Source organism: Protopterus annectens, chromosome 3.part0 (assembly GCF_019279795.1).
Source record: "Protopterus annectens isolate FY-2018-M chromosome 3.part0, PAN1.0, whole genome shotgun sequence".
Lineage (NCBI taxonomy): Eukaryota > Metazoa > Chordata > Ceratodontiformes > Protopteridae > Protopterus > Protopterus annectens.
This window is the reverse complement of record NC_056731.1, coordinates 1,775,380,087-1,775,395,510: the sequence shown is the minus strand read 5'-3', so window position 1 is coordinate 1,775,395,510 and position 15,424 is coordinate 1,775,380,087. Positions and strand designations below refer to the sequence as shown.

General features: G+C 37.2%; 1 protein-coding gene across 1 annotated transcript in view; it reads right to left on the bottom strand.

Annotated features, from left to right (window-relative positions):
• The window catches only part of LOC122797053 (polyamine-modulated factor 1-binding protein 1-like), a 2,450,839-nt gene that overhangs the window by 695,515 nt on the left and 1,739,900 nt on the right, over window positions 1-15,424 (bottom strand). Inside the window, exon 27 of the mRNA XM_044065829.1 lies at window positions 3,828-3,937. Coding sequence (XP_043921764.1) covers window positions 3,828-3,937 — 110 coding nt within the window. The remainder of the gene's footprint in view (window positions 1-3,827; window positions 3,938-15,424) is intronic.

Genomic DNA, 15,424 nt, shown 5'->3' with positions numbered 1-15,424 from the left:
TATTTAATATTAGCAGAGGGATGTACAAAGAATAGGGTATCTATAATGTAATCACAGGCCTTGCAAATGCAGCAAAAATAGGTGTCTAGCCTAGAAGATAATGGTTGTTCAACACACAAAGAATTATGTTTGATGCAAAATCTCTGCTTAAGATTCCTTGCATTTTTAAAATAGAAGCTTGGTTGCATCACTATAAGCTTTCTTAGCCCCTCATCAATCAGTAAAATGGGACAATTCCCTTTTATAACCATACAGACGCCATCACTTAAACCTTACCTGCTTTTAAGGAAGCTTAAACACTAATTAGTTGTCATGGTAACAATAATGAGGGTTTGGTTTGCTAATTGATTTGCCTATTTACTGATGCAGCTTAATGTGTTTGTTAGTTGGTCTGAAGAAGTACTATATATACGAAAGTACTCACCTTTATTTTATTTTTTACATTAAACATCATCATCAGCTGTGTTGTTTGCTCGTTTTCTTTTTTGACCTGTTTTGTGTCGAAGAAATTTTAAATTACAGTGGAACTCTCTTTTTTCTTCCCTGCTATGGCTTATGTCTGGCTATCTTACACTCAGTCAAGTGCAGTTTTAGTGAGTGACTTTTAGTCATTTTATTTTTATCATGGTTCATCAGAAATTCATACATTTGTAGTGTTCACCACATTGTATTTCTCCAAGATCACTGTGTGCTCTTAGTGTGGTTTTCCACTTTTCTCCACAACTGTGCCACTGGCATATATGGGTATGTGGCTTATCCTCAAATGGGAGTCATGGAGGCTGTCCCTCCTCTGCAAAAATACTTTTAGGTATTTATTACCTAAGTTATGTTCCCAGTGATTTACTGTATCTGAGAAAGCCGAACAACCCCCCCCGCCCCTTGCCATGCACCATGCAGGTAGTTTAACAATGAATCTTCCCTCGTCCTCAGGATTTATTTGCATGCCTACAGAAAGCTGTAATGTCAGTAGCATATTTCCAAAAGATAGGGCAAACTCGAACAAGCAGAGCCCACATTACTGAAGGAGTAACTCAGTAACATGCACAGCAGCATCCTCACCAAAGCCATCTTTTGGATGTCTGATCCAACAAGTGGCAGACATTTTTGGAATCTTTTCTTTCAAACAGAATTAAGAATTTTCACAAAGACCAACAGAATTGTTAATAGGTGACTCGGTGTAGTCCACATAATTAAGTTCATGCATAATTTATGAACCATAAGCCTGCATTCTTTTCTTTGTGATTTTTTTTTTTTTTTTTATTAAATGCAGTTTCATACTCATGGAGAACTCAGGAGGCACCAAAAGTTCATCTAAACAGAAAAATGACTCTCAAAACCACCAGTCTCCCCTATAACAGAAACCACAGATAGTTGCCTACTTGCCTGCCACTGCATTTCCTGGAAGGAAAGCCCTGGTCATGAGTCAAGACTGCTAAATGGCTTTCCAAGGTACTTCTCTAACATGAGGCTTCAGACATCTTTTAGGGGGTGTGATGAGTCAGCGACACAGCAAGCAAGGCAGTAGGGTTCAATGTTAACATGACTGAACAGAAACCTGACAGGGAACTTTAACAACAATACATACACATTGGTTAATAAACAAAATAAAAACTTTGACAAGGCTGCACTCATTATTTACAGAGACAAAAATGTGGGCACAGCTCTAATTTTTAGCACAGAATTTCAAAACTCAGCCTGTAAGTATTCTACTACTATACACCCTGTGGGGACATGTGCTATTTTAAACAAAATATTTTAAGGTGATATTATGTTATGGTGTAGCTCACAGCTGCAGCATTAACTAGTGCTTTGTCTGAATTTGTTAACATACCTTTTGTACCATGGCAAGTGCTGGCCACAGTGTAATGATTACAGTACTACTCTACTCTACTCATCCCTTATCAGATCCATAATTAAATAAAATGCCTCCTTTGACATGTACCTGACTACTCATATGCAACAGCTGGAACACCCACAGAGGTTCCTCACCAACAGGATCCAGGGCATTAACACACTGTCCTATACAGACTGTCTTAGAGCCCTGTCTCTATACTCAGTCTCCTACAAGTTGTTGACAGCCAATCTATGCTTGTCACATAAAGCATCCTTAAATCCAGCCCTGGTGGAGCTTTCAAACATCTGCAAAATAAGCAGAACCAGAAACACTAAATCCATTTAAACTCTGTTTGCAGCATAAACAGAACATGCTGACAAGGCAGGTATGTGACTCAGAGGATCCCCATATGCTCCAGAACAGGATCCCCATCCAGGTGAAACAGAGTCCATCCTTAAACCCTATTCAAATGTAACCCTGAACATTGTATGGGAAATTGTAAATTCATCCCCAGGCTGACACCCCATGTCCTCTTAGAGACCAAGGACAACAATAAACATTTCCTAACTAACATGCCCCTCCCACATAACATTTTAGCAAACTCCTAATATACCACAAAATTAAGATGCACATGTTACCAGGGGATGCCATTGCTTTGGGTTGCGTGGCAAGGCTTATTAAAGGCCTGGTAGTCATTAGCCTAGTATATACCTATGAACTTATGATGCATTTCCACTGCACTCATTCATATTATACATGCCACTTCTAGTTGCTATAAACTTTATAAAATATAATTTCCCTACAGTGACCGCACAAAGGAATTCAGTTCACCTTTACCCCATGATGCCAATGGAAGGCTAGTGTGAGGATTCGTCCAAAGACTTACCTCACTGCACTATTACTCATTCATGGGGGGCTCATCTATGAACATGTATGGACATGTTAAACTATTAATCCTATGGTAATGTCACTAAGAGTGTAACTAGAGTTATTTAGGCCACAGTTTAATAAAGGGTTTGCAAACTGAAAAATTACTCAAATACATAAGGAGTGATAGAGAGGGAAAGGCGTCGCGTTGTGGCACTTAATTCACCAAATGCTGCAATGCAGGTAGGAATGCTCACAGAACACTTCACACATCTGTAAATGGCCAAGTTACTGTTGCAGAAGTTACAATTATAAAGACAATTGTTGGAATGTTCTTGCTAATCTGTCTAACTTTATGACAACTACATCAAAAGACAAATGCACAGTCAGCCATTCTCCATAAATATCTATATAATAAATGGTGTGTCAATCTTCTTAATCTGCTCTATACATAAATCATAAGCATTATTACCAGTATAAGAACATTTTATAACTGTACATACCAATTCTAGCTGCCATATTAGAGATATTCTAACTTTATATACACGACAAGTGCCAACAGTTCAGCCTTATCTTTTGATTAAATTAGAAGTTGGCATTCTAAGTGACATCTCTATGCGCCAAAAGAAACTGCAGCACACCAGGTTTGAAACCCATGTCAGCTGCCAGTGCTGGATCTAAAACTCAGCAATTTCATGTTGCTAACTCTCAAATAAATGCAAATGGCACAATCCTTTAACATTTCTAAAATATATAATCAGATCCAGGGAGAGGACATTTGAATCCAGATATCACATCCAGTACCACAGCTCAACTAAAACAAGTAAAAAGTCATTATTTTTAAGCATTCTTTGCCAGTTTCTACAATTTTCTGGCACGTTGTTGACAAAAGGGTGGGGGTGAAGGCAGCCTGCTCTGCCTTTAACAAAAACAGTTTGTGACAAGCTATATATATATATATATATATATATATATATATATATATATATATATATATATATATATATATATATACATATATACACAATACTTAAAGGTAACTTGAGAAATGCACAGCTAAGGATAATTTAATTATGTGCAGTCAGAGGAAATTTAAATCAGATTTAAAAGTGCAAGTTTTACTCACTTTTGTTCTTTGATCCACTGATTAACATTTGCAACCACTAACTCACTTTCCTGATGGAGGCGACTGTTGTCAGAACATGCTGCTTCCAATGCGCGGTGCAGAGTTTCCAGCTGTGGATGCAGACAGATCAAAGTATGTGATGGACTCTACAGAACACACTATCTGGAATACTAATAATAGCCTGTACAACTTGTAAAGAATCAAGTCATTTTTCTCCCCTCCTTCAAATAATCAGGATTTCCTACTACATGCTATTAATTGATTCAATATGTTAGAAAGAATGCTTGAACCTTTCCCACGCCTAAGATTTAATAGTTTATTATCCTAAACATGCTTTATTCTACCTTCAGTCACTGGTGAATTCAAGTCATACACAGTTAATTAAAACTGAAATGTAAAAAACAGTTGTACTTCATACAATAGATTTTAATTAGCATTTTGTCTTTCTCTGGAACAAGCAGCTTTAAAAAGTTTGTAAATTGCCCCTATATTAAAATCAAATGCATCAGTACACATTGTGTCTGCAAACAGCTTCTACTAACTGTAGCTAGATTGCAAAGAAAATTATTAAATGAATCTTGACCGAAGGCCCAAAGAGGGGGAACATTAGATTTTGCAAAGAACCAAATTAGAAAATGTTTTACATTTTTAGACTTCAGTGACTTTACAATGGGTTACAGACAGACTTTGCCATAAACTGCAAGCCAGGGTATGCAAATACAATAGCAAAGAAGGCAGTATAAGTCAAAGAAATGCAACATTGTAAGGCAACTATGCATATGTAGCATAAACTTCAACACGCCATGTGAAGCTCAGATTTTGTTACAAGCACCTCAGTAATTTTATACATTTTTCCTCAAACTCTATGCTACACTACAGAAAGACATGGCACATGAAAGATATGTGACCATTCATCACATTAACTGATCTATAAGAGTGTCCTCTACAATAGCAGCCCACTTGGGCACATTCTTCTATGTCATCTCATGTAGTCTTTCTTAAAAATTATTGGCTGCCTTACCTGCAGCAAAATCTCTTTCTCTGCCCCACATGTGATGTCCCAGTGTCAAGGCTAAAAGGAATCTACGTACCTGGGTTCCCAAGTATTTACTTCTGCTCAAACGGAAAACTACCTTTTCCAAGGAAATATACTTAGCAAGGTTATAAAATTATGGTACTTACGTATTATCACAACCAGATTTTTGCGCCAACAGCGGTTGTTTCCCGATCAGTAAATATGTTTGCTAATGTGCTTGAAATGGAATACACTGTGTTTTCTTTAACAAAACAGGTTGTTTTCCTGAGGGCTATCAACACAAAGTACACAACATACTGTTGTTGTTTCTTCATGCTCTTTACTGGCAGCATGTCACTTCTTGCAAGGCTGCCCACTGAGCGTTCTTTGTCAGCCAATAGTGTGAAATAACAGCCATACATACAGTTGCGAATCACATGTGGGAGTGTGGAAGTTAGCGTAAGCCTTACTTGGTACAAGTGACTTTGTCCGAAATTTCGGAAGGTAAACAAGCTTGAAAATCTGATTCCTGCTTTGTGACATACTGTCCTTATCCTCATGTCATACTTTACATCCTCACAGATGACATCCCCCTTTTAAAATACTCTCCCTGGTGTGAGTTTCCCTTCTGGGTGCGTAACGGCTGTCAGGAAGTAATGGCAAATGACAACAACTAGCTGTCCCGGCTCTGCGAAAAGTAACTCCTTCACCGTGTCACAACCTTTTATTTTGGTGTCTCCTGTTGTGTATGTCTGTCTGTGTCTGTCAGTAGCCCTTGTTATCTGTTCTTCATATATCTTTGCAGCCACTGTGAAGTGCCCAACCAAGAAATTGCAAACATGACCGGCATAGAATCTGGTTGAGAGAATTCGTATCGGCAACACCTTCACTAAAACATTAATTTTTCAATTTTTGAAGTTATAACCCTGCCTAAACAAACTTCAGTGTAAAAGAAAACAGTGTCTGTTTGGTTTTCATTGCATTTTCGGTACCATGTAGACATTGAAAAGCAAACGGTATTACCGCAAAAATCTGGTTGCAATAATACGGAAGTACCAAAATTATAAACTTGAAGTCTCCTCATCAAAGTACGTGGGAGCATTCTATGTTAGGGAAAGGTATGGTAGGAGTAAGGTATATGCTGTACAGGCCTCCTCTGAAGATCAAATGTTACAGTAACTAATTGTGTCATATCTTGCTATGAGCAGTGTGTCTCAAAAAAAGCCTAAAATAAGATGGAAGGCGTAAATGTGGCAGACAAAAACATTCAATAAAGGATTCCTTGAAGAACAGCCACCCCCCCCCCCCCCAGACAGAATCTGTGCTGTTTAAGAGAAGGACTGAACCACAGTGCTTAATAAACTTAAGCACAGAAGGCAGGAGACTGCAGCATATATGTCCACTATGGTCACAGTTCTGAAACATCTACATTGGAAGTAGTTACCCCATGGTGAAGTGTCTTATCACCAGACTGTTTTAAGGGCATAAATGCCTTCTGATAACAGACAATACTGCTGTTGGCTGCCTATAGAGGTACTTGCTTGTTTGGTAACTGCAAAACTGTTTTTAACAGACTCAAACGAAATAAACAGCAGGTCTTCCTTCCAATGCTCAAGGTTCCAGCACAGATTATATTGTAACTGACAGAAATTATTTAGGGAATGAAGCACACATTCTCTTCTGTGCTATTACAAAGGAAGGAAACCAGAGGTGGACATAGCAGCTGACAGCTCAAAAACCTTGGGGGGACGACTGATGATTTATCCATGTACTAAGTCCTTCTAGAAGACTAAAAAGGATATATACATACAATATTCTTCAGCTCATAGACCTGAAGGGCTGAGATGATAGTCATTAAGAAAAAATATTTTCCATGATACAAACTGCCAAATATTTAGGAGGAAGTCATCTTGTTAGAGGGCTGGAGCCCACAGTATTTCACAAATTAATCTCAAATGAGCCTAACATTAAGAGGACTCTGAGAATACCTCCAGGGACTACACATTCAAATCCAAAGCCCAGATTTATTTATTTATATTTTATTACTAGGATGATACAACTGGGCAGATCCCCTTTTCACTGGAGGCCCGGTGAGAAAAGCTCCACATGAATTTAAACAAAACAATAAATACATTTTTACAATACAATTTTCAAACAGTTGTACAGCAGAAAATCCAACCATTTGTAAATACATACGACAAGCATACAATTCAGTAAAATTTAACAAAAACAATGAATGCACCTAACCTAGTGAATTGAGAAAGATTATACACCATAATCAGACTAAGATAGCTGGGAGCATGGATATAAAATAGCCAGAGGAGAACATGGAGTAATGACAGAGAAAGCACTGAATATCAGCTTGGGTTTAAAAGAAATGAAAAACTGAAGTAGTTACTATAAGATTAAGTGAGAAAAACTGTTTTAGCCAGGGATGCAGCAACAGCAAGTGCAGTTATCCATGAGATGCATTTTTAGGACTTTGTCTAAAGGATTTGTATGAAAAATCTATTCTGAGAGGGAATGGAATGGTATTCCACATTTTTGAGACATGATGTGAGAACAGAGAGTCTCCTGCTGAATTAATTGATTTGATCACACTTAGTAAGTCTTTATCATACTATCTGGAATATACCGAGTAAGACTATCGGCTAAGCCTGGGCATTTTTCAGGCTTGTGGATTACATTATGTCATATTCAGCTAAAAGTAAAACAAGCAGTGAGGGAATTCTAATCAGAGGAGCTGGTGTGACCTGCAAAGTAAGTTAGCTGTGAATTTTGCAGTTTTTTATAGCACTGTTTTAGTAGGTTCATTTGGGTGGTTTGTAGATACGCAAGGGGGCTGCATACAGAAAGCAATGAGAAGCAAGGAGCCAAGCAACACCAAAATGCAGACGAACCAGAAATTTAATCAAAAGGTTTAGCGCTTTTGTCAGAATATATCCACAGACTTCTTCAGAAACCTATCAAACACAACACATACCCCCATTTAAATATCCTTCCAAAAGCAGTCACATGACCGTAAAAGACAATAATACTGAAATTGCATTCACACCCCTTAAAGGGATAAAAAACTAAAAAAAACCTAATAAAAAATGCATATACATATTTAAGCAAAAAGAAAAAAAATATATAATATGCATATATGTATATAATAAACACATTCTTTGAAAAAACACAGTAACTAATTAAACTTATTTTAAACTAAATAGGACCCAAGTTTCAGTATACTAGCAATAGATATTACATTGTTTAACCCAGGATACATACAAGCATTTAGTTTAATTTGCCACCTAAGTTCTTTACTTTCAATCAGATCATTCCAGGGACCAGCCCTTAGGTTTTTAGTGACAACATCAAACCCCATAAAACCAAACCCATGCTGGGGATGTTCAATGACATGCCTCGATAAAGCATTATTTTTGCTACCCTTCCTGATGTCTAAAATGTGTTCATACGCACACACTCTAAACTTTCTTTGGGTTTTACCAATATAGAAACACCTACACTGCTTACAGAGAGCAAGACAGACCACGCTGATGGTACTGCAGTTACAAAAAAAAATGTTATTAATATAAATGCCATTCACACAAATCTGATCCTGTTCAATAAGACATGCTAGGTCAGGGTCAGATTAGCATGGATGAACTGTCTTTTTTAAATGTTAAATTTCCTGTCATTCCTGTTATATTTGGTTACCCAAGATACACAAAGATTTAAGGTCCCCCCCCCCTTTGAGACCAACTGTCAATGCCTCCAGGTCAAAAACTCACTCTATGGCTAGGTTTATTGATTTGAAACTAAGTTTTGGAAGGGTTCCCACACATTTGCAAGGATTCATAGGTCTTTTTAAGTAAAGTGGCCAAAGTTAAATATGATGATGCCTTAGTATTTTGTGCCATTGATGTGGTTAATTTGTTTAACGTGATTCCTCACAATATTGGCCTTGATTGGTTTCACAAATTTTTAGTAGAGTTGGGAACTTTGTCTAACAATGAAATAAATGTTTTAGACCTTTTAATGGAGTTAGTTTTGAAAAATAACTTTGTTTTTACTGATGGCATTACTTTCTCCAAAAGAAAGGCGTGGCTATGGGGGCAGCTTGTGCCCCCATTTTTTCTAACATAGTAATGGTACAATGGAAAAGGAAATATGTTTTAGGGAATTTTGGGGAGCCATCACCCTGGGACCTTTATATGTGTTTCCTTGATGATATTATTATTTTTTGGAAACAGTCGGAAGTGAAATTACAATTTTTTATTGATTATTTAAATCAAACTTCTTCATTTTTGAAATTCACCTCTAAATGGCACTATAGTGAAATTTCTTATCTAGATGTGGGTTTAGTGAAATATGTTATAAATCAGAGAATAGTCAGTAATATATTTAGAAAACCCACATATTCCAATAGTCTTTTGCATTATGATAGTTGTCACCCTGGCTTTCAAAAATGTGGTATTATTAAAGGTCAGTTTCTTTGTTTAACTAGAATGGAGTCTGAGGATATGACCTGTAAGGATGGATCTAAAATTCTGATAGATATGTTTCTCTCTCAGGGTTACCCAGAAGATTTGCTTAATGAAGTTTGCTTAGAAATCAGTCAAAAAAGGGAAAACGTTTTTTTAGCTCCCTCTTTTAAGCGCTGTGTGCAATGGTCAAACTGACAATATGAATGTGGAAGTAAATATTAACAATAACAACAAAAAAAGAGACTATTAATTTTCTTTTATTACTATGTATTCACCTGAGTGCGCACGTATTTATAGAATATTAAAGAAAAATTGGAATCTTTTTTCACATTACACTGAGTTTAAGGATACCTTTGATGGTGGTATCAAGATGGTGCACAGGAAAGGGAAACGATCCTTGAATTTTCTGTCCCAACTGAGTTTAATGTGCCTCCTAGGAGAAAAAGCACCCATAAATGTGTGTTTTGATATCTTATTGAACAGGATCAGATTTGTGTGAATGGCATTTGTAACTGCAATACCATTGGTGTTGTCTATCTTGCTCTCTGTAAGCAGTGTAGTTGTTTCTATACTGGTAAAACCCCCAAAAAGTTTAGAGGGCATTTGTATGAACACATTTTAGACATCAAGAAGGGTAGCAAAAATAATGCTTTATCGAGGCATGTTATTGAACACCCCCAACATGGGTTTGGTTTTATGGGGCTTGATGTCACTAAAAACATAAGGGGTGGTCCCTGGAATAAGTTGATTGAAAGAAAAGAACTTAGGTGGCAAATTAAATTAAATGCTTGTTTGTATCCTGAGTTAAACTATGTAATATCTATTGCTAGTATACTGAGACTTAGGTCCTACTTAGTTTAAAATAAGTTTAATTAGTTACTGTGTTTTCAAAGAATGTGTTTATTATATACATATATGCATATTATATATATATATTTTTGCTCGAGTATGTATATGCATTTTTTATTCGTTTTTTAGTTTTTTTATCCCTTTAAGGGGTGTGAATGCAATTTCAGTTTTACTGTCTTTTAGGGTCATGTGACTGCTTTTGGAGGGATCCTTAAATGGGAATACGTGTTGTGTTTGATAGGTTTCGGAAGACGGCTTTGGATATATTCTAACGAAACTGCTAAATCTTTTGATTACATTTCTGGTTCATCTGCATTTTGGTGTTGCTTGGCTCATTACTTCTCATTGTTTTCAGTGTTTGGTTACTGGTTTGTGGAAATGACTACCGCATACAGAAAGGATGGAAGTAGGTGTGCTGTAGCTATAGGCACTTTTGTATCATCAGTTAAAAATGGGTTAATTCTGTAGAGCAGAACAAGGTTTTTGATGCGTGTTTTTGGCTGTTTCTTTTACATGGAGATCAAATTTCATATTTTCATCAATTACTACTCCTAAAATGTTGGTGTGTGAAACAGTTTTAAGTGTGGTATTATTGGAAGAGATTATAGTAAAATTGGGTTTGTTCCCCTGGAATATTTTAGGAGTAAAGAGAAGTTTGTTTTTTAGGAGGATTCAACAGGACCTGGGAGTTACACAGCCATGCTTCTACAGAAAGGAGGGATTAAGTCTGAGTAGAAGATGGGGTGACATTTCAACAGCAGATTCAACTGGCCTTGGATCACAGCAGACTTGAACTGTACTCTTCTCCCTTCACAAATCCATATAATGGGACAGAATGCCTCAAAGAAAGATGGAATAGGGATGCTCTGTGTCTAGGCTGTGGATCAAGACCCTTCACCTTAAGGAATAGTAACAAGAGGTCCAAACAGGGAGAAGATCTGAAGGAGAGAAAGCAATAGACAGAGTGATGATGCTGCAGCTACTGTCAGCAAACTGTTCTGTGCAAGATGTACATATGGAGATGAGAGAGATTATTTTCATACCACAAAGGTACGGATGAAGAATGACCAGGACTCACCTCTGTGAATCAATCCACGTTTCTAGACTCTTTCTCTCTCAGGAAGAACAGCTTGGTTCCGACTGCGTCAAGAAACACCTTCATAATGGGGAATATACTGCATTTAAAGCAAGGCTGGGTCTTTTCTCAGACAGCCATGACCACAAGTGAATGCTGACACAGAGGAGTCCAGGCTACTGTCACTACCAGGACTCCTAGTAGAAAATGTAATGGAAATGTGTTTTTAATTACCATCATTATTTTAAAAATGGTAATTTTACAATACTTTGGAGAGGGCACCATTGGATGTCCTGCACAGCTAGTTTACAAAATTGTATTGTGTGCTCTTTACTGCTTACAGTTTTACAAACACAGACTGAATTCTTTGTTAAATTTAGTCATATTATTTGCGTGTGTGCTTCAGATGACAAAAAGGTCAGTAAGCCTTCACTTACGACATTAAAGTTCCAAGACCAAGGACTAGTACATTAAGAGAAAATAATGCACAGTAACACTTGCTGTTTTAATGCAGCTATTCTAGAATCATTTAATGCATTTATAAACAGTAGATATAAAAAGTTTACACACCCCTGTTAAAATGCCAGGTTTTTGTGATACAAAAACATGACACCACAATAAATCATTCAAAACTTTTCCCACCTTTAATTTGGCCTAGAACCTGTACAATTCAATTGAAAAACAAATCTGGTTGGGGGAAAATATAAAAAATAAAAAACCGTACAATACACTGGTTGCATAAGTGTGCACACCCTTAAACTAATACTTTGTTGTGTGTGCACACCCTTAAACTAATACTTTGTTTACCAATGTACTGTACATTTTTTATTTTTTATATTTTTTCCCTTAACAGATTTGTTTGTTTTTCAATTGAATTGTACAGGTTATAGGTCACATTAAAGGTCGGAAAAGTTTTGAAATGTTTTACTGTGGTCTCATTTTTTTAAATCACAAAAACCTGGCATTTTAACAGGGGTGTATAAACTTTTTATATCTGCTGTTTAAGGTTATATGTTTCACATGAGAAAAAGTAAAATAAAATGTGACATTACATAAGGTTCATAAGTGAGTACTAGGCTAACTGACTTTGTGAGCCATTGTAAGCCTAGCCAATTATTCCTTGTGAGACTCAAACCCTACACCTTGTGTTTGTAAGGCAAACACCTTAACCATTAGGCCACCCTCCCAACTGTGTAAAGGTTAAGGCTACATTAAAAATAAATTTACTATTTTGATTTTCCATTGTTTGCAGTACGTGTTCACTAGCCAGCAATTAAAAGTAAAGGTGGGAGAAACATATAATACCATGCTGGCATAGTTTTGTACTGAAAGTGCTTTACACCCAAAGGAAATCACAGGAGATTCAGATGTGGTTCCTAGATGATCACATGCCAAACAGAATTCATAATGTTTATTGCTACCATTCAAACGCAGTTCAGAAGCAGCAATGTCAGGGCTTGCAGAGTAATCACTGACTGAAGGGACATCCACTGTACAGACTGTTCTTAAAGCTAAAGTCAGGAAGCATGCAATACTTCAGGCTTTCTGACTGAGCATTCTTCAGATATCACTCAGATGCAGCCTCATCTCCTTATACAAGACTCTCTGGATGAGAGGAAAAGTTGGGGGGCATTTACAAAGGTTACTGTGAAGTTTACAATATGTGAACACTTTGTATAACCTTTCTGAGAGAATAGACAACAAAAGCACTGCAGTAGGGCTGCTGTTAAATTCAGAAAGGTTACACAAAGTATATGGTAACCTTTATGAATATCTCTGCTCATGTCTTTGTGTGTGTATGTATAGAGTGGTACAAACAAGCTTCCCTAAGCATGGATTAAAATCCTTGCAAAAATGAAAACAGATAAAGAAATTATGTGCAAGAACTTATGGAAAAGTAGAGGTATTAGAAACAAATTTATATCTATATATATGTATACGTGTGTGTATATAATATATATATATATATATATATATATATATATATATATATATATATATACACACATATACACACACACACACACACACACATATATATATATATATATATATATATATATACATATATATATATATATATATATATACACATTTATTTTAGTTACATGTTAAGTAAGCAGTTTTTGAGCTACTTTCACTATGCCAGGAAACAGCTGTCGAGTTGGCATCAATGATGAAGATGGTTAGACAGTCATAAGAAAGTAGTCATCTGAAGCAGACTGCTTTGTAGAAAATGCTAATCAGTGATTGAAAGAAGTGAGAAAAACTCTGTTAAATGTGCTTTAATGACCAAGCATGCCTCAAATATCTAACATTTTCATTCCATAAGTCTGTAGACCAGAATGTATTCATTCTTGATGGGGTACAAAATCCCATGTCTCCTTATACTTTCATACTGAACAATAAAGTTATGCTTTCTGTCTAAGACAGCATTTTTCTTAGGGGTAAAACTGCTTGGAAGAAGGTGAGGGCATAAAGCACAACACTCATCTCCAGCAGATTTACATGCAGCTGTTTCTTTACCTTTAACCAAATGCCTTAGAAATGGCAGGCTTTGGCGTGGGTCCCCATCTTGACTGCATCCATCATCATGGACTGTATCAGTTCCCTGACAGAAACTAACTCTTATAACCAGCCTTATCTGAATGATCCATCAGTCTAACATTTACATTCAGATTATTTTCTATTGCTACTTATTTCTGTAATTTTGGTGACATTAGTCAACAAGACCGAATCACCTAGATCCGTATTCTACACTGTCAGGTGACTAGCCCACCAGGGCTCACAGTCTGTGATCCATATTCTCCTACCATGAAGATACTATGCACCACAGTAGATGTCCAAAGCGGTTGGTTTATACAAATCTTCCTCATGTCACAATGTAGAGTCTGTACTGTTGCCCACAGTTCCATTCTTTAGTGAGCCTGAGATGGAAACAGCATGTTTTTCAGAGGTGGAAGGACTCCTACAGAGGCATAAGCAGAACAGGCAAACTCCAAACAGGTATTGACTGGAGGTCAGGATAGCAACTTGTACCTTGTGCATGGGAGGTGAAGACCTTACCCATTATGTTAACTATCCCTCATATGTCTCACAGAGAGGCCCCCGGTCAGAGTGGTTGTGCACCAGGGTTCAACTCTGAGCCCACTGCTGTTCATACTTGTGATGGACTAAATTAGCAAACAGGTCAGAGGGTACAGATCAACAAAGCTGCTGTATGCAGAAGATGTGGAATTACAGGCAGATTCTGAACAAGAACTTCAGTAAAAGATAGGGGAATGAAATGCAAAACTGAAGGCACATGGGATGAAACTGAGTACAGATAAGACGGTTGTAATGGCAGCAAATGGTGGAGTTAAGAAGAACCTCAGAACTGAGATAGAAGGGAAAATAGTGGAACAGGTCAACAGCTTGAAGTATCTGGGAGGGGTGGTTGAAGAGAAGGAAAGTCTAAATTAGGAAGTCAAAGCTAGAATCAGGGGACTGCACCCAACTGGCACAGCATAAGTGTAGTATGTGACAGAAAAATGCCAAAGAAGCTGAAAAGTAAGATGTGCAAAACAGTGGTGTGAGCAGAACTAATGTATGGTACAGAAACCTGGGCAACACAGGCAGAAGTTAATGACGCTAGAGGTGATGGAGATGAAGTCCCTGAGATGGATGGTAGGATGCAGACTGTGGGACAGATGAAGAAATGAGGACAAAAGAGCAGAAGCCAAAGTAGCTCCAACTGCAGAAAAGGACAAAACAAACATATTACGGTGGTTAGGTACATGTGCAGAAAATCAGAAGACAATATTGTGAAGAAGATTTAGGACAGAGGAAGAAGGCAAGATGAAACAAGAGCATCCAGCAAAGAGGTGGATGGACTGTGAGAGAGAAGACCTGTGGCACTCAGGCATGAGTGTCAAAGAAGGCAGGAGAGTGTCAATGAATAGAGAGAGATGGTGACAGTTGACATGACACCCTGACCCCATGCAGAACATGGGGAAAAGGGGCGGGTGATGATGATGACTTATTTCTGTAATTCTCCAACAGATAAAAACATTTTGCCTAAAAAGTTCACTAAATTATCCCACATGGAAGCAGACCAGTGACACCTGAGGTATAAAACCTTACACATTTTGATGTGCAATACATATCCTTGTTGTAATAACTGTAATGTTATTTATGTTTGTCACTGCTG